Source organism: Mus pahari, chromosome 1, assembly GCF_900095145.1.
Source record: "Mus pahari chromosome 1, PAHARI_EIJ_v1.1, whole genome shotgun sequence".
NCBI lineage: Eukaryota > Metazoa > Chordata > Mammalia > Rodentia > Muridae > Mus > Mus pahari.
Genome location: NC_034590.1, coordinates 102,392,254 through 102,413,414, shown reverse-complemented (window position 1 = coordinate 102,413,414; position 21,161 = coordinate 102,392,254). Strand labels below are relative to the sequence as shown.

At 36.5% G+C, this 21,161-nt stretch overlaps 1 protein-coding gene and 1 non-coding gene across 3 annotated transcripts in view; both read right to left on the bottom strand.

Annotated features, from left to right (window-relative positions):
* Zranb1 (zinc finger RANBP2-type containing 1) overlaps positions 1–21,161 on the bottom strand; it is a 57,836-nt gene that overhangs the window by 29,550 nt on the left and 7,125 nt on the right. The window contains exons 2-3 of one of the 2 annotated variants that reach the window (XM_021207980.2): positions 9,755–9,919; positions 7,323–8,173 (exon numbers count right to left, since the gene is read on the bottom strand). In XM_021207980.2, the coding sequence (XP_021063639.2) occupies positions 7,323–8,173; positions 9,755–9,795 (892 nt within the window). In that variant the 5' untranslated portion in view covers positions 9,796–9,919. The remainder of the gene's footprint in view (positions 1–7,322; positions 8,174–9,754; positions 9,920–21,161) is intronic. The other variant, XM_021207973.2, reaches the window with a different exon arrangement.
* On the bottom strand, positions 18,000–18,107 carry LOC115063061. Its single transcript, XR_003842941.1, has one exon. It is a non-coding gene; the product is annotated as a U6 spliceosomal RNA (small nuclear RNA).

The following is a 21,161-nucleotide window of genomic DNA, read 5'->3' as shown; positions in this document are numbered from 1 at the left end:
GAAAGAAAAAAATACAATACAATTTTACCAGTTTACTTCCTTAAGAAAAATCTTCAATAGACAAGTTGCAAATATCTATCCCTCTACCATTAATACCTAAGCAAGTTGTGTTTATTATTATTTGTATGTGTGTTACATGCAAGTATATGCACACATGTGAAGATGGGCTGAAATTTATGTGCATGTGGAGGTCAGAGATTAGCATCAGCTGTCTTCTTCTATCGCTATCTTATTTTCTGGGACCTTTCAGCTAGACCGGCTGGCTGGCTGGGAAAGCACCTAGAATCCTCTTATCTTTACTTTGGAGCTCTGAGATTGCAGGAGAGCATTATAGGACCAGGGCCTTTGTTTTTGTTTTTTTTTTTTCCCATGGGTATTTGGAATCTGAACTCAGGTCCTCATGCTTAGGCAACAACTCACTGAGCCATCTCCCCAGCCCTGTTACATTTGTTTTTAATGTAGAAAACCTACACAGTATTTTTCTTTTTTAATGGACAGGGTGCTCGTAAAACTAAATGGACAAACATATTCTGACAAATCTTACATCATCAAACTGAGTTTCTACAGTCACAATTGGGCAAGCTAGCTTGGGCTCAGTACACAGGATTCTAGCAAGGAGACAAAAAGACAACTCGCATCAAGATGGAAACTGCCTCAGACTCTGATTTTTCAGAGAATTAAGTTGTAAGAACTGAAATGATATTAGAGCAAATACAAAAAGATTTTTGCAACTGACAAAAAAGCACATTCTAGGGGCTGGTGAGATGGCTCAGCGGGTAAGAGCATCCGACTGCTCTTCCAAAGGTGCAGAGTTCAAATCCCAGCAACGACATGGTGGCTCACAACCATCCTTAACAAGATCTGACTCCCTCTTTTGGAGTGTCTGAAGACAGCTACAGTGTACTTACATATAATAAATAAATCTTAAAAAAAAAAAAAAGCACATTCTAATACCTTACTATACTTTAGAAAGATAACCCACTTTCACACATGACACAATATTGATGATGGACCTTTTTTTTTTTTTACATTTAATTACATTTTATTTTTTAATGTTTATAGCCTTAAAACCTCATCAACAATAGTACTTTAGCATTATTATGATTATTCTATATTATATAATCTAATGAAACTATAATAATCATCTAAATAATAGATTGTCATGTAATATGTTTGTTTATAAAAATAATTTTTAAGTCATAACAATGCTGAATTATATAATGCTACAATTAAATTACTCATTAAAATATGAGGATGTAAAATCTTCTGGAAAATACCAGTGTATTTCATTCACTCAATTATTCATTCACTTAATAAACATCTATTATTTACAAAATACCACAGCATATATTATGATTCTGACTTTTAACAAGTATTATTATATTCTTTTTAAAACTTTCTAAAATATATTATGAAAAACCTTTCAAATAATTAAAATCATCACACAAAATTAACCAGTCCCAAAGTCTACAGAAGTCAATAAATTGAGGATGGACCTTACTAAGTATGAGAATACAACTATGAACAAAACAGAATTCCTGACATTCAAGAAGCATAAATCTCAAAGGAAATACAAATAGTAAACAAGATGAAGAATGCATCAGAAAGTGGCAAATATGATTAAAAAAGAAAGAACAGTAGCAGTGGGACAGGGCTAGGGTGGAATGTTAAGTGTATCCGTTAGGAGGGTCTCCCTGAGAATGCATAATCTGAGAAAAACCTGAGGCTGGCTATGGTATTAGCTCGGTGATAAAACACTTAGCTAGCATATCCAAAACCCTGGGTTTGATTCCCAGCACAAAAATAAGATAAAAATTAAAAAAATTTAAAAATTAGTAGAGAAAAGTCCCAAAGAAGCCAATTTAACAAACTATTCAATTCAGACAGAGGAAAGGTCTGTGAGGTTGACCTATAAAAAAAACAGAATAAAGGTAGCTATCAGATAAGGTGGTACAGACACTCTGAAGGCAGGAATAGCACCAGTGAAAGCCTCCCAGGGCTGCACAGAAAGTTCAAGGCTAGCCTGAACAATGTTTTGAGAACATGTCTCAGAAGCAAAAGTAAAAAGATTGGGACTGGGGCTGGTGAGATGGCTCAGCGGCTAAGAGCACCTGACTGCTATTCCAAAGGTCCTGAGTTCAAATCCCAGCAACCACATGGTGGCTCACAACCTTCTCGTAAGGAGATCTGACTCCCTCTTCTGGAGTGTCTGGGAAAAAAAAAAAAAAGATTGGGACTATAGCTCAGTGTACGAGCTCAGCATACACAAAGCCCTAGATTCAATCCCCAGGACTGAAGAAATGAGAAAGAAGAAAACAGAAAGAAAGAGAGAAAGGTTTGCCAGAATGCTATTTGCCAAGTATAACAGCAGATGAATCCCATGGTGAACAACTGAGGGTGGGAGTGAGAGTCTTACTCTGGAGCACATGAGCAGATTGTTACCAGCCAGAAGTTAAAGCAGGAGGATTAGGAAAGCTACGTGGTCTGTTCAAAGCCAACCTGGACTAATTTGAGAGCTAGTCTCAAAATAATAGTAAAAAAGAGAAAACTGGCATAGTGGCAGGCAGATGTCTGTGAGTTGAAGGCAAGCTTGGTCTAAATAGTGAGTTCCAGCACAACCAAGGATATATAGAAAGACCTCAGCTCAAAAAAAATAAGAAAAAGAAATTTAAAAGACAGGTGAGAAAGGGCTCAGTCAGCTGCACTTGCCACTCAACCATAAAGGCCCTGAGCTGAGATGCCCAGCACCTATGAAAAAAACCCACACTGCCAGAATTACTGAAGTAGACAGGAAAGTCCCTGAAGCACAACAGTCAGCCAGTCTAGCTAGCAGATGAAGAGACCTCATCTTAAAAATTAAGGTGGAAAAGAAATCAAGAAAAATATTTATCATCAACCTGTAGCCTCCTCAACCACTTATTTGTGTGTATACACACACACACACACACACACACACACACACACACACACACCAATCGGGAACAGAAAGGAAGATAAGATGTTTTGGACCAGAGAAATGGCTAGATTCTAAATATTTTGATGGTGGAATCAATGGGACTTTTTGGCAAATAGACATAGAGTAAAAAAAAGGCTTGAATGCTGATGTCTCAATGATTAAGATTCATACTGCTCTTGTAGAAGACCGGAGTTCAGCTTCCAGGACCCAGGCTGGGAAGCTCAGAACGATCTATAACTCCAGCTCCAGGACAACTTATACTTCTGTCCTCTGGGAGCACTTGCACTCATATGTAATTACCATACCTAGATACATAATTAAAAATAAAAATAAAGCCGGGCATGGTGGCGCACACCTTTAGTCCCAGCCCTTGGGAGGCAGAGGCAGGCGGATTTCTGAGTTCGAGGCCAGCCTGGTCTACAAAGTGAGTTCCAGGACAGCCAGGGCTATACAGAGAAACCCTGTCTCGAAAAAACAAAAAATAAAAAATAAAAATAAGCCAAAAGTAGTAGTGCACTCCTGTAATCCCAGCACTTGGGAAGCTGAGGCAGGTAGATCTCTGTGAGTCTGAGGATAGCCAGAACTATACAGTGAGAATCTGTCTCAAAAAAAGCCAAAATAAAATGAAAAATAAATCTTTACTTTAAAAAGAAATGAAGAAATAAGCTCCCCACAAAACCAGATACGTCAATGAACTTCACAATCAGACACTGTCTCCCACCCCACCCCACCCCCCAAAAAAGAGTAAGGGCACAAACTCAGGAAGATTCCAATCCATCACTGGCTCTGAGGTGAGTATGAAATATTAAGACACTCTAGAGGAGATTTTAGTACATAGAGAATGTAAGTCTAGGGTTCAAGTACTACATGTGTTATAAGTATAGATTTATATGAAGCCTTGTGTCTTTCAACATGAATCACAAATTAGAGTACAATTTCACCAGTAACTGTCTCAATGCAGCTCCAGAACAAAAACTGTATTAATTATTAATACAGTTAATAAAACTGTATTAATTAGGTGCTCTAGCTACATGCTATCTAACAGGAAAGACAAGAGAACTTTGTTTTTACTATTCTAGTTCCCACCCCAGGTAACACTTTGACTTGACAGCTCATTTGGGCACTGCCATCTCACATCATAACATGACGACATTTACATCCAATAACCACAGACACTTGAGAAAAGCATCAACACTTTCTCAACAAGTCAACCTTCCTCAGTCAACTTCCAAGCTGGCCTAATCATGAGAATATTTCCCAATTTGGAGTGAGAATATTTCACAATTTACATTCAGGATACTATTTTATGTTCAGTATCCCTGCTTAACACACACACACACACATTTTTGGAGACAAGGTCTCACTGTGTAGTTCTAGCTGGCTTGGAGCTCATCACAAAAATCCACCTGCCTTGGCCTAACTGCTGGAATTAAAGGTTGTGTCACCATGCTCAGCATGTAGATGATTTTTGATGCACAGTATCAGTAAGTCATAATTCCCCCACATCTAATAAAATCTGGGAAGTGTGACACAGGTAAAGGGGTGAAGTGCATGCCACCTTTCTATCAGCCTTACTGCTAGGTGCTTTTGTCTTTTTTAATTAATGTAATGTAAACACACATTTTTTTTAAAGTTAACACAGTGGAATAAGAGAAGGTCCACTTTTGTTGTTATGGTTAATAACATTATTCAGCTAATAGCAAAGATAGAATCCACCTTACCAAGAGCCATAAACAAGGACCAAAATAACACCCTATGTACAAAGGAACCAGTAAATGATCAAGACTGGCCATGCCTTTAAAAATGAACTCGTAGCTGTTAAGATGCAAAAAGCGTAATGGGAATTCAAAAGAATTAAGAATATGCAAAATAAAATAAGTTAGTATAAAGAAGGAAGAACAGTAATAAAGACATGAAATACTAGCAGCAGTCATAAAGACAAATATGCTGACTGGTCTCCCTGGTACTTTCAGAGGGGAAAAAATTTTAAAGCATTTCTTATCCTAGGATTGTCTGACTTAAGTACTAAAAACCCTTATTTCCTAAAAAGAATTCTATACCCTTCCAAAGGGTGAATAAGTTAGTTTATCCCATCTGTAAACTTATATATACTATTTGCATTTTAACCATATGATTAAAATACTACCACTGCAAATGTGATTTTAAGTGTTACAAAGGCATACAAGTAATTAAGACAATCACAGTTACCACAAAAGGTCATATAATACACTAATACAAATGACATGTTCTAAAGGCCAATATTATGCTAACTCAACTTCTTGGAGCCACATTTTTGTGATATTTTTAATAAAAAACAGATTAATGGGATGGTGGTGGAGGGAAGGAGGTAAAAGTTTCTTTTAGGTGGCAAAAGTCTTTTAAGGCTAGACAAAGACGACTGTATATATAACATTATAAATGCATCAAGTAATACTAAATATATAAATTTGACCCCAGTAGGAAAATAAAGAACCCCCCCTCGAAAAGGGGTGAAATAAGACAACAAAGTCAACAGATATGGTTCATGGCTCAAAGGGGGAGAAAATCGGAACAGTTGCCAAGTGCTACAATGACTGAACTCTAGAAGCTAGGACTTCAAACTGCTAGGACATACTTTTTGACATTATAAATTAAAAACAAAAACAACAACAACAACAAAAACCCACCTCAAATTTAAGAGCTGAAAAGATGGGTTAAGAGCACTGGCTGCTCTCCAGAGGATCACAGTTCAATTCCCAGCACTCACAATGCAGTTCCCAATCCTCCTTAACTCCAGTTCAAGGGTTCATTGCCCTTCTGGCCTGTGCAAGGGACTGCACATGTGATGAACAGACATATATGCATATAAAACAATCAAACACATGAATTTTTTAAAAAAATATGTCTAAAACTTCAGATTTATTTTTAAGATTTATTTTTATTATTTTAAATTATATGTAGGTGTGTATGTACATGTGGCTATGTACACCTGGGTACAGGTGCCCATGAAAATCAGAAGATCCCCTAAAGTTGGAGTTATGGATGGATAGTTGTAAGCCATCTGATATGGGTGCTGAGAACCAAACTCAGGTCCTCTGGAAGAGCAACAAGTGCTCTGGTGCTGAGCCATGTCTCTAGCCTAGAGAAACTTCAGGTTTTTTGAGCACTACATCTATATCTTCCAAGGATAAATCACATGGCGAATGGAAAGTAGCTATTGTTCCACACCAAGTTTAACCTTAAAAACCACTCAAATATTTCTAAACAAAAGTGAACACCAAAGTAAGCAGCCATAGAAATAGTTTAAATAAAATCCAAACACCCGCACGCCTTTAATCCCAGCACTTGGGAGGCAGAGGCAGGCAGATTTCTGAGTTCGAGGCCAGCCTGGTCTACAGAGTGAGTTTCAGAATAGCCAGGGCTACACAGAGAAACCCTATCTTGGGGGGTGGGGGGAAATTCCAAACACCTAATCTACTGATGGGAAGGGAGACTTAAAATCAAATGAACACCTTCAGATGGGAGGATTCTGTGAGTTCCAGGCCAGACTAGTCTATACAATGAGTTCTAGGACAACCAAGGTGAAAGCCCCTGTCTCAAACAAAACAGAATTAACAGCTTTTATGATTTATAGCACAAATTATTAACTCATTAAGCTAGTAGATGGAGAAAAACTTCCTCTCACATGTCTCTGTCCTTTAACATTTCTACACAAACAGTTGGGCCCAACATTATATGTTTATGAAAGAGCTAAAAACATAATACCCATAAATCATAATCTGAACTATGGATTCGAATTAGCTGGTTATGTGAAATCAGTTCTACCAAATGTATAAATATTTACTACATGACATTCATATTAAGTTAACATCAGCATTTTCAAGGTCAATATTATGTTCATTCTACTTCTTGGAGTCACATTTTTAATGATATTTTTAACTTCTGACTAAAGCCTCCATCATCACAAGATGCTCACACTGTTTACAAACATTCAGAAACAGCAGCTGGTGTTGCTCTGTCACATCTTGTTACAATAAATAAGAGAAACAATTTCAAACTTCAAGTATATACTTTCTCACAAATGTGTTAACAGTCTCTTTAACTTAAAATCTTTCTCTCAAGTTGATAAGCATGTACACAAGTAAATGTGGACACTTTGGTACAAGGCAGACAAGGTCACAGATACAGTTATGCATGCATACATGAACTATCACACCAAATAAGTCAAATGCAAAGTAATACTGACCCTCCTTTTATTTTCAAGCCATTTCAATGCCTTTTCCCATCTTATTCAAAATAAGGCCCAAAAAAAATAAAAAATAAAAAAAAAAATAAAAATAAACCAAACATATGAACAAAAAATACAAATAAAAAACCAGAAACTTACCCACACAGGCATTGAGGAATAGCCAATCAGTCTTTTTCATCCTATTTTTAATCTGCTTTAGTTTTTTAAAGTCCACTTCAAGTTCCTCCTTGGTACCAACAGCACCAGCCAATTCGATCCTCTGAAAATCCATCTTCACTTCCGAGTCCCGTTTCATCGTTGGAGGTGATCTTCTTTGGCTATTACCACTACTGCAGCCTCCCCTCCACCGAGCTCTGTCTTGTTCATTTATTACTGAAGACGCTTCTTCGGTCTCTGCCAACTCTATTGCTTCAATATTATTAGGTCTGGGATGGTCACAAACAACACATTTTTTAGCCTTAGCCCAGTTTTCATATGTGCAAACAGAACAAGTCCAATGCTGGGTCCTTGTATTCAGTTTATTTCTATCATTGTATTCTTCACAAGGATCAACAGAAAAAGCCACTGGTCTTGAACCAGATCCTGAGGATTGAGGAGATTCTGTGGGACTCCTGGTTCTACGCTGGGATAAGCACTGGGTACATCTGATTGCTCTTGGCCAGTTCAAATATGTACACATGTGGCATGACCATTTATTTGCATTTTCCATGCTGTATGAAGACTTAACCCTTGGTCTTGCACTAGAGTCTGGACATATCAAAGGACTACTTCCACCTTCAGTACTGGAAGGATCCCAATCTCTACCAACATCACTTGAACCACTTTTAAATGGATCTTCTGTAATAATTGTTCCACTGGGTCTCTGGGCACGACACATAGTACACTTGATTGCAGACGGCCAGTTTTCATACGTACAATATTCACAGGCCCACTTAATCCCATGTTCTGACATTGTGTACTTCTTGAAGTGAGTTATATCAGGCAGGAAGCTATAAATAATTAGGACATTGTTATTAAAATAATAGCTACATAATTCCATCTCTGAAAATATGCCCCCGAAATAAAAAATACCCTCCAACTTAGAAAATATATATTTCTTAAAATACACATGTAAAATTCTTATTGGATTATTCTACTTTTGTTTTGGGATTTCCAAAAATAGTAAAGATAAATTCCCAAAAAAAGCTTTTAGACTTCAGGGTTTAATCCATTAAAGTTTACTTTGGACTGCTGAAGTGATAAAAGGAGATGAATACAGATTCTTTCTACAGCATAAGAAGATAAAAATAGGTGAGTCACTAATAAAAATTACTTAATTTCAGCTCGGCTGTCAACATTAGTTTAGAAGAAGTTAAAAAGACTTGCAGGCAAGAGAAAAAACACAAACCAAATAGAACCTTAAATAACCACTCACAAATTGCAAACAATGTAGACTGTGCTATTTGTAGTATGTCTAATCCATGATTTCAGAAGCTCAAATTCTTCCTAATTATCCTTGCTAAGGGAGGAAAATAGCTTGAATGTGCTTGTTATTCACTGATTTGAATTAGCACAGACAGAAAATATGCTGATGAGCACTAATCACAATTAACAAAATAACTTTATAAACTAGAAATGATTCTGATATTCTATATTCTCAAAATCTAATTATATTTGGAACATTAAAAATTCTACATTACAGGCTGGAGAGATGGCTCAGCGGTTAAGAGCGCCGACTGCTCTTCTGAAAAGTCATGAGTTCAAATCCCAGCAACCATATGATGGCTCACAACCATCCGTAATGAGAGCTGATGCCCTCTTCTGGGGTGTCTGAAGACAACTACAGTGTACTTACATATAATAAAATAAATCTTTAAAAAAAAATTCTACATTACTTATACTCTCAAGAAATTCAAATGGAAAGACCATCTCTAAGAAAACTATTAGCATAAGCATGCCAATCTATTTCTAAATGTTCATATTTGATATCTGAAAAATTAATATACACTAAAATTTATTTATATTAAAAATATACTTGCTATCTAAGAAGTCCTAGAAGCTGGGAGGGCTGGAACATGCCTGTAATCCTAGCACCTAGGAGGCTGAAGCAGGAAGATCTTGAGATTGAAGCTAGCTTGGGCTACATAATGAGAGACAAATAAGTCAGTAAACATTTCCAGGATTCTACAGTGGATTTACTAACACTACATAATAATGAAGACTTTATTATTTAATGACAACTAATTCATAAGTGAAGCAGTTTATATGGCAAACTTAATGCTATTTTAATGACTTAAATTAGAACACTAAACAACCTCTCAATTTTTCAATCTGTTCTAAACTTAGTACCTCCCTACGACCTATTTTAACAAGGAAAAGAGAAAAGGTTCCTAGGCAGAGTGATAGGTATTTCTCCTTCCTAAACCTGGAAAGCCAAATCACTTTACAAGTGTAATTACTCTGTTCCTGTCTATTAAATCTACACCCCACATACACAGTGACCTTTGCTAAGAGGACAACTTCGCCATAGAAAGGAAGGATACTGTTGGATAGCTAAAATTTAAAAAAAAAAAAAAAAAATTCACACTTACTAAGATTTTAGTTTCCATGCTACAACCTCCACCTTGCACATGGTTACAATAAAGGTAAATCAGACCAAAGACAAGATTCAATCTTCATGCTGGCTCAGATTCTGACTTCCTCGGAAGATACTGCAAAACGTGTAAGTGGTTCTGTCTGACTGTGAATAGCTATTCCTGTAAAGGAGACCAAAACTGAATTTCACTTATAGCCTTCTATATTCAAAAGTAGTTTTAGAAAGCCTTAATTTTAATCCATTCTATTTTAATTATACTTATTTTAATAACATACTATTTAGACTTTTACTTTAACAACGCAATAAAAACAGCTAATTTATTGGGCTGATCAGCCAAATTAAACATGAGAAATTTTCCTACATAATGTGTTATGTGTATGCACAGGCACCAAGTACATGTGTATGCATGTTTCCTTATTTTTTGGAGCTAGGGTCTCCACATGTAGCCCAGACTAGCCTCAAACTTGTAGTTCTTCTGTCTCAGCTTCCTAAATGCCTGTAGTTATAGGCATGTACCAATACAACTAACAATATTATGAGTCTGAGCAGTGCTGAGTCAATTCCAATCTGTACTACTACTGTAGTGGAAACAATGAGATGATCCAAATAAGTAAAAAAAAATAATTACTTACAATTGAATTTAAAATCTTTTTCTGTTGTAACTTCATTTGTTAGCATTTTTCCCACTTCTTTCAAAACCTGGTAATTTAAGTAATCTTGTTTGGACATTTTTTAAAAAGTGTATGTGGGGGGGGATGCATGTGTGCTCAGGTGCAAATGTATATGCGGCAGCCAGATGACAATCTCAGGTATGATCCTCAGGAACACCATCCACCCACCTCCTTTGACAGGCTCTCTTACTGGCCTGGAACTCACCAATTAGGCTCAACTGCTTAGTCAGTGAGCCCCAGGGATCCTCATGCTCTGCCTCCCCAGCACTGGCTTTCCAAGAACACAACATACTGCCTTTTAACCTGAGTACAGGAATCAAACCCAAGTTCTGTGCTTACAAAACAAATGCTTTACCACTGAGGCATTCTTCCAACCCCTTACTTAAATTTTTAAATTTTACTTTGTACATTGACTTTACACATCTAATAGTGATCTGAAAGTATGTTTAATGGCAGGGAACTATAATCATACAAGCATACATAAAGTGGACAACAGAAATCTAATGGAAATATTCATATTCATTAGGCAGGCCCTTTAGTTTTTCAGAAATAAAATGTAAATTATCATGAGCATGCACAAATATTAACAAAAACAAATGTCATAAACATATACTAAAGCAATTCCATTATTTCACTAAAAATGAAATCCATGCTTGCTTTGATACATGTTTGTATATGCTTGTACTGATGCTCAACTAACAGTAATGTAATCTGACTTTAGATAAACTTCATGGAACCTATATACTGTCATACTTAAATTTTCAAGGCTGACAAAAACAAAGGCCACTGACAAAACCCTATTGGAGCAAGATGGCTCAGTAGTTAAAGGTACCTGCTGCCAAGTCTGACAACCCGAGTTAACTCCTAGGATCCACACTCTAGATGGAGAAAAGTGACTCCTACAAGTTGTCCTCTGGCCTTCCCAGGCTTGCCAAGGTACATAACTCATACAAGTACACAAAATGAAAATTTTAATGTAATAAAATTCAAAATAATAATGATATCAAGACTGCCTTGGAGGCAGAGGTCAATGGAAAGCATGTTACCCATATGCCAGGCCTTGAGTTAAATTTCAGCACTATGTAATTATCATCATGACTATCATAAATAAAGAATTTTCCTGCCCATTCTGAAAGTATAGGTATAACTGCAATTCCAAACTGAAATTCAAGGAAGATGAGAGAGACACACTAGACTATTTTCAATAGAAATACATACTCTGGGCAGTTGAAACTTGACAGGATACTGAGTTTTAGTAACTGGAAGCTATATTCCATTAGAGACGCTCATCTGAGAGAGTCATTTTTATCTGTGCCAATCAAAGTAAGGACAATGTATGACTTTACATTCCTAAGAATTAACACTGTCTTTTTTTCTTCCTGATTTGTCACAACATCTCATGAGGTATATAAAACTATTTTCAAGGCAACTTGTTCTGAGAGGATTTTTTAACAGTTGTTTTCTTTTTTACTGTGCATGTTTGTGTGTCTATGTGGGTGTATCATAGGTGCAGGTGCCTACAGAGATCAGAAGAGGAATTACAGATGGCTGTAAGCTGGAAACCAAATCAAGTGCTCTATCACAAAATATACGCCCTAAACCACTGAGCCATCTATCCAGACCCCAGCTCTTAACACATAATGCTTCATTTTGAAAAGGAACTGTGAATAAATATCATGTTAAGTTAACATATTATAGATAAGCTGTTTAACTTAATACTTCTAATGCTCTATGTAATTGAGGATTTCAAATTCTATCCAAGGACTCCTATTTCAATTAATTGATACAATAAAATCTGCATAACACAGGTTTTTAAAAAAAAAATTTTATCTCTTGGATTTATTTATCCACAAAACTGTATATGTTGCACTTGAACCAAGTAACATTTATTTTATTTTATTTATTTGTTTGTTCGTTTAGTTTTTTAGAGACAGGGTTTCTCTGTGTAGCCCTGGCTATCCTGGAACTCAGTCTGTAGACCAGGCTGGCCTCGAACTCAGAAATCCACCTGCCTCTGCCTCCCAAGTGCTGGGATTAAAGGCATGTGCTACCACTGCCCAGCAAGTAACATTTATCTTAAGAGACACAATTATGTCCATTTTTGCTTTAGTCTTTATTTGGCCTGGAGAGATTAATTCACTGTTTAAAAGCACTTGGTGCTCTTGCAGAAGATTTAATTTCAGTTCCCAGCTGATTACATATATATATATATATATATATATATATATATATATATATATATATATATATATATGTGTGTGTGTATATATGATTATATATGTATGTATATGTATATATGTATGTATATGTATATATGTATATACATATATATGTATATATGTATACACACATACATATATACACATAAATACTCATTTAAACAAAACACTTGAACATAAAATAATTTTTCAAATATATTCTCCTGTTTAATTATGTAAGCTTTATTTATGAAGTGTTACTTAAACACGTAAGAAACAAAACCAAGAAACAAGGCCACATTTAATTCATGCCTCAAAACAACAGGTACTATACTACCAATCCTGACCCTCTACTTAAAGCCTTATTCAATGAGATGGCAGTGTAGGTCAGTGGTGAAGTGCTAGCCTAGCATGCCCAAAAGCTCTAGGTTTGGTCTCCTGTATCATTATAAAGAAAGCAAAATCAAAATAAGCAAACAAAGAAAAGCTCTCATGTGAATAATCCTCATCAAGTACCAACTCTGTAAGAAACAGACAACCTCAGTTGCCAGTACTTTCAAATAAACTATTCAAAAGAAGAATTAAAGAGGGCAGCATTAAAGTGTTGCTTGTTTGCTTGTTTAACTTACATTTTTGTTTGTTTTGGTTTTTCAAGTCGGAGTTTCTATGTGTAGCCCTGGCTGTCCTGGAACTCCCTCTACAGACCAAGCTGGCTTCAAACTCAGAGAGATCTGCCTGCCTCTGCCTCCTATGGCCGGGAATAAAGGTGTGTGCCACCATTGCCTAGCTCTTTTAACTTTCTTAACATAAAATTAACTATCTATATGTATATAATTATTAATATAAAGCTGTGGATATTTACAAATGCTCAAAGGGCATCTTAAAGGACTATAGAAAATTAAAATTATAGAGGGTATTCCACACACAAATTTCAGATTTATCTTAAAATATCACAAAGTGATTCTGAATTATATAATTAAATAAAACTGAAAGCACCACTTGACTCTTAAGCCAAAATCCCCACTCAATTTCTCTTTTCTCATATTCCTATATCACTGTCTTCCTTACAATAATCATGAGGAAAAACAGTAGTGCTACAGCAGTATCCTGCTGAAATGGAAAACTCCCTAACTAGAAATCTAATCCCATTCTAGTCCTCAGATAACTTATCAAATCTCCCCCCATTAGACCTTTTCTCTTCTTCTCACAAGAAACTCCTATCCTGACTTCTTCAGTTTCCACAAATAACACTGTTCATATCCCTATACCTAGCTGAGAATCTCAGAATCAGCTTGAATTCTGCCTTCTCTCCAAATTTTCTTCCAGTGGTTTCTATCTGATCAGTTATTTGCTTCCACCCAACTGGCATCAATCCTTCCTCAGTTCAGGTCAGAACTACTACTATAATAGCCTCCTTAAGTATCTTTGTTTTCTAAATACATCCAGCTATTGGTTACCACAGCAATCCTCTTGTCTGAAGCTTTCTCTAACAATATAAGCTCTCAGCTCTCTCCTGTAATACACAAACCTACTCATTCACTTCTAAACACACCACACACACCCTCAACTTATAGATATATGTCATCACTCCCAAAAATGCAAATATGAAGTCATTGCCTTAGATACACTCATCCTTAAAACTCAGTTACTTCTCATCACTTTCATAGGATGCTCTCTGATCACTCCAAGGACCTTTCTTTTTTTTTTTTTTTTTCCTTTGGTTTTGCAAGACAGGTTTTCTCTTATAGCCCTGGCTGTCCTGGAACTCACTTTGTAGACCAGGCTGGCCTCGAACTCAGAAATTCGCCTGCCTCTGCCTCCCGAGTGCTGGGATTAAAGGCGTGCGCCACCACGCCCGGCTTCCAAGGACCTTTCAAGCAACCAAACTTTTACTGACATGGACTTATTGTATTTCTTCTTAGGATTAATTTCTAGAACATCAATTCAAAAGTTTCTCTTCCATCATTCACTCCCACCAATTTTCAAACAGGTCAACAAAGGTTTCTGAAACCCCATCTCAGGGATTTTAGAGTCAAGACCTACAGACCAGCACACTGTATTTTATAAGACCAACAAAATACAGATCATATCACATTCAGTGACTGGGAAAAAAGCAACAGTGAAGCTTCTGAGCAATCTCAGAAGAAATTATAGAGAGTGAGATCAATTCCATGGATATAACTGCAGAAGTATCAAGACCTTGATGAAATGTGCTTACAAGACAGTATTTTGTTGCTTTGTTTTGTTTTTTAAAGCAAGATAGTGCATGTCTGTAATCATAGCAGTTGGAATCAAAAGACAGAATGACAACAAGTACAAGGCCAACCTGAGCTACAAACTATGTCTCAAAAAAAATAACGGCTGGAGACATAGCTGAGCAATGTAACACATGCCTGTCATGTTCCAAGGCCCTGTATTTAATTTCTAGTACCCAGCACTATTTTTAAAAAAATAAATAAATAAAAAGTGCCAAGCCAGACAGCAGAGCTAGAGAAACCAGAAGGAACCCCATGGCATACAACGAAAGACAACTCTTTATCTAGAGAACCTAAAATGAATTATGCCCAAAATCTCAAAAACAAACAAACAAAAAACAAAAGCTAAGAACTGGAAGCCCCCAAGAATAACTGACGTTGAATTTCCAGCCAAGAGATTTCAAAGTTCAAATCAAGTTGATATAAACAAAGCAAATTATGGTGGTTGTATTTTTTCCATAAGTTATTTATATTCCAAATGTCAAAGTAGCAGGGTTCATGTTTGACACATTTGAGATATATTCCTATCTAGTTAGCCAGATTATAAGCTAGCAAAAGCTACCTATACTCGATTTCCCCTTAAATCTTACACGGCAGTTATGTAAGTATCAGCAAACATCTAAAGTGTTTCACTGAAAATCATGATCTTTACTGTGTCATCCTCGAATTCCACCACCACCCCCAAATAAATTTTAAACAATGGGCTGGAGAGATGGCTCAGCAATCAAGAGCAGGGCTGCTCTTCCAGAGGACCCAGGATCCACTCCCAACACTCACATGGTCAACCATCTATGATGCCAGTTCTAGGAAATTCAACATTCTCTTCTGGTCTCCACAGGTACCACCCACACAGTGGTGAACAGACAAATGTATATGCAGGCAAAACTTCCATACACATAAAGTAATAAATAAAGATACATAAAGTAATCAATTTTAACTTATAAAAACAAATAAACAAACAAATATTGATCATGTAGACACATGCCTGAAATCCCAGTACTGGGAAAGTACAAGCAGAAGATTATCAACTTTCAGGCCAGCCTGGGCTGCATAGCCAGTGTGACAAAAATAAGCAAACATGTATTGCATAAATACAATGTAATTTATAACATAAATAATATAATGTGCGCAATAAAATTATAAAACACTTCTTTCCTGCTACTTTGACATTTGGAATATAAATAACTTATGGAAAAAATACAACCACCATAAAATCTGTCCAACAGCATAGTCTAGAGCCTTCTGATCCTGTGAGCCACAACTAAACACACTGTTATTAGACTTCAAAAACTGCCTTTGGCTTCCTCTATTTCTCATTAGCTATCCTGTTGGCTTTTATTTTTGATTTTAGGCACCAAGAGTTTTTTTGCTAACACTTCTGAAACTACCAGCTCACTCTCTTAGGAATTTCAATAACTCTGTGGGGTTTATTTTAATATTTATTTATTTATATGCATGTGTGCACACAGCATTCAACAATACACCTCTAGGTGTATCGGGTCATCAGCTTTGGCAGCAAATACTTGTACCTGCTGGGCCAGTTGACTGCTGGCCCCAGTCTGTGGAGTTTAAATACTACCTATATGCTGATGATTCCCAAATTCTACCCAAGTTCAGATTAATGAATCCTGCCTACAGAATATCTATTCAACTATTTAGTACACATCTCAAACTTAACATATCCAAAACTGAATTCTTCATCAGAAATTCATGTTTCTTTTATTTTTTTGGAATTGGAAAATAAAACACTTTTATTGAGCATCTGAAATTTTGTGGTACAGCTAATATTCATTAATTTCTGTTGTTTTCTAATAAAATGTGAAGATAGTATCCCAAGTCTTGCTTACTGCACATGATTTGCCAGATGTCCTGAGTGCTTCTAATCATTAACTATCAATGGTTTAAAGGCACTAAACTACTAAGAATAATAAACTGTTCAGTAAGTATTTGTTCCATTCCTTGTTACCTGAAAGTATTCTACACCAGACTTCTGTATTCAAAATCTGAGCAACCTGAACTACTATGACAACCTATGAGCTGATTATTTGGATAGCGGTACATAAAGGGCATAAGTACAAATTTTTTACAATCATTAATTTTTGGTAGTGGTACTAAGGAATAAAACCCACAGCTTTGCATGTATTGGTAAGTACTCTGAGCTATAGTCCCAGTCAATTAAATATCTTCAGAAAATACTACATACAATCTCTATAGAACTCATTGTTAACTATTGCAGAGTCACCTGTTATCAAACACTGAACTGAACAAACCTGCTAAATCCTCCCAAGAGTGTGTGAAAATAAAATAAACTCAAGTTAAGTAACAACTATCAACCACACCAGCACTATGCTATTATTTAACTGAGGCAATTACCCATACTACAGCTAGAATACCTATCTTTATTCCAAATAAAGCTGACTTTTCTTTCAAATATTTTAATTATGTGTGTGTACATGTTGAGTGCTGGTGCCCTTGGGACCAGAAGTATTGGACCCCCCCCCCAAACTAGAATTACATCACACTCTGAGTAAGCTGATGTGGATACTGGGAACACAACTCCTGTCCTCTGCAAAATCAGTAGATTGTCTTAACCACTCAGTGTTCTCTCCAGCCCCACTAAAATGTGCTATTTTAATCTGGTAAGAATACATTAATTATGGAAGGAAACATAATAAAAGATTTCTGACAGGTATCCCCCTCTTAATTAAACAGAAATTAGCAATCCACTGATGAGAATGAAAAATACCTAGAAGACAGTTATTAACAATTGTATCTATTTTAGCATATAACAATAGTTAAGTGACATTTCTTTTCATCTATCTTCTAGTCATTTCAGGAATTCTATTTACTTACCAACTTTGTCTCTTTAAATACAAAATTCATTTTCTCTAAACATTTCAGTTGCTACATAGTGTGAAAAAGGAGGCAAGAAATACCACATATACACCCTTCTACTATATAGTAAACTCAATTTTACCATAACTAGAGTCATGCACCTCAAATTACAATCTCAAACAAAACTAATCATCTTACAACTTAGAAAGAGTGGACGGATATAACTACTTTAAAAATGATGGTCTTCTTAGATGTGCATGGAAATAGGACAATTAATCTTGAGAGCACATTCTCGAATCTGCTAATTTGCGTGTCATCCTTGTGCAGGGGCCATGCTAATCTTCACTGTATCATTCCAATTTTAGTATATGTGCTACCGAAGCAAGCACGAGAGTACATTCTCAATCCAGCATTTAAATATAAAAGAGGGCTGGGGAGTTCAATCTAGCATGCAGGAAATCCTGGCTTCCATCCTGAGATTCATAAAAGAATAAGGCAATTTTCCTAGTAATTATGATAGGCTTAACATGTTCAAAACTTCTTTCATTATTCCATTCTCTTAAAGAGACTACAAACAGATTCCCAAATTACAAAGCACCCTTAAGAAGGCCATTGGAAAGTATATCTAGCTCACTCATAGCAGCTTGTTATCAGATGCTAAGGGGCTTCCTGTTTGACAGGGATAGGAGGTAGTGCCTGGAAATTTTACATAAAGTATAATATGAAACAAGGCTGTAAAAGGTGGCAGAAGCAAACAGCTAAAACACTCCAAGGCAATGCCAACTCTGATTTACCATCTGTTTCAAAATACTAATCCCGCAAATCAATTCAAATTCAGTTAGTCATTAGAAACATAAAAGTTATTTGAACTAAAAGTGTTAAAACTCATAATTTAGACCAGGTATGGTGACATGTATCTTTAAACCCAGCACTCAGGAAGAAACAGGCAGACCTCTGTGAGGTCAAGGCCAGCCTGGTGTACAAAGCAAGCTTCATGCCAAACAGGGTTGGTTATACAGTGAGACCGCCACCTCAAAACAAGTTATTTAAAATTTCTTACTTAATAATGGAAACTAGACTAGATCATTTTCCTCATGATTCTTATAATGTGACAATAAAAACAGAATGAAGATATTTTTTCTTTCAATGCAGAGACAACAAAGGGCATCACGCAGAAGAGTGCAGAAGAGCAACAGACTGAAAGTACTGTTTGTTCTAAGTGGGTGAGCACTAGGCCAACTTTGTCTATGTCACAATTCTGCCAAAGTCAGCCCTGTTCAACAAGTAAACAATAACAGCTAATACTGCTAAGCATTGTACAAACCAATATATTAACCAATTTATTCCTCAGAACTATTTTTATATCCAATTTTAAAAACCGGAGACAAAACACTGTGACTACCCTTAAAACAAAAATCACTAAGTGGTACAGCCAGAATCTGAATCCAGGCCTTCTGTATCCAAGCACATACATTCAATGGCCTATTCCCACTATCCAAAACTTGAACTATTAATTTGCCTGTGTTTCTTGCTGAGCAATCCTTCTTAGACTTTTTGAAAAAAAAACAAAAACAAAAAACTTGGTGATACACACTTCATTTATATCTTGTTTTTTAGATGGAGAACTACAAAAATGATGTCTAAAAAGTTGAACAAGGGGAGGGAGGGGAAAAAAAGTTGAACAAGTAAGCAAAATATACACTAAATTCAGCACCTATAATGGGAGGGGCGTGGGGGCCTCTTAGAAGGGGGAACAAAATACCCATGGAAGGAGTTACAAAGACAAAGTTCTGAGTAGAGACTGAAGGAACGACCATCCAAAGACTGCCCCGCTTGGGGACCCATCCCATAAACCACCAAACCCAGACACTATGGCAGATGCCAACAAGAGCTTGCTGACAGGAGCCTGATATAGCTGTCTCCTGAGGGACTCTGCCAGTGCTTGGCAAATACTGAAGTGGATGCTCACAGTCATCCATTGTACAGAGCACAAGGTCCCTCCAATGAAGGAGTTAAAGAAAGTACCCAGGGAGCTGATGGGGTTTAAAACCCCCATAGGAGTAATATCAATATGAACTAACCAGTACCCCCAGAGCTCCTTGGTACTAAACCACCAATCAAAGAAAACACACACAATGGTGGAACTTGTGGCTCTAGCTGTGTATGTAGCAGAGAATGGCCTAGTCGGTCATCAATGGAAGGAGAGGTCCTAGGTCCTGTGAAGGTTCTATGCACTAGTATAGGGGAATGTCAGGACCAGAAATGGGAATGGGTGGGTTGGGGAGCAGGGGGATGGGGGGGAGGGATGGGGATTTTCAGAGGGGAAACCAGGAAAGGGGATAACATTTGAAATGTAAATAAAGAAAATGTCTAATAAAAAAAAATACACTAAAGTCAGCACCTATAATGGGGGGCATGAGGGCCTACAGACAGCCTGACTTTAGACCAGTATATACCAGTCCAGATTTTAGAGAGGGGGAAAAAAAAAAAAAAAAGATTCAACACTCAAGAGACAGAGGCAGGCAGACCTCTGTGAGTTTCGAGACCAGTCTGGTCTACATGGTAAGTTCCAGGATAGCCAGAGCTACATAGTGAGACCCTGCCAATCTCAAAAAACCAAAAAACAAACAAAACAAAACAAACAAAAAAATGTTATGTTAATAACAATTTAAAAGCCTTTCATTTTTATTCAGCCAAGTGAAAAAAGAATGAGTATATCTAAATAGCATGTATAGGAATTTCAGAGCCTAAAGATGACCATGCTTTAAAGGTAAGCATGCAATGATTGCCCATATGATTAGTAAGCAGACCCTATGTATCTGTTAGAGACAAGAATGTCTCACTTGTAAAAATAAAAGGCAGCCAAATAATGTGCTCTCCAGCATAGTACTACACACCTTAGCAAAGCCTCTCCCTGTTCTTCTGTGTAAAACTCACTTTTGAAAACAAATGAATTTTGCAAATATCTTATTTCCAAAGATGATGAAAAATAAAATTTCTATTTCCACTATAGTATAGAGTTAAGCTCAAATTTTAAAACAGAACTAATATTTAATCTGTTACTACATAACAGACCTGATCTGTCTCTAATGCTACCATACATCTACAAAGTATACAAGTATAGCACCATGAATTAAAAATACCAAGTAATATAAATGGTAATAGAAATAGAATGTTATCAAGCCTCTGACCTGACTGCCAGTTATAAGTCATAGACACAGAGGCACAAGTCTGCTGTCACTGGGATAGTTCCAGTGGCAAAGGAAAGTCAGCACTGAAATATTCACAGTGTGCGTCTTTAAATAATCCCCAAGGAATAGGTAGAAAAACAAGAAATAAAACAGTGTCACCCACATGTTGATGATGAGGTTATGGGCACATGAGAACTCACTGTCCTGGTCTCAATGTGTATGTTTGAAAATCTTCACAATAAGAAGCTTTTA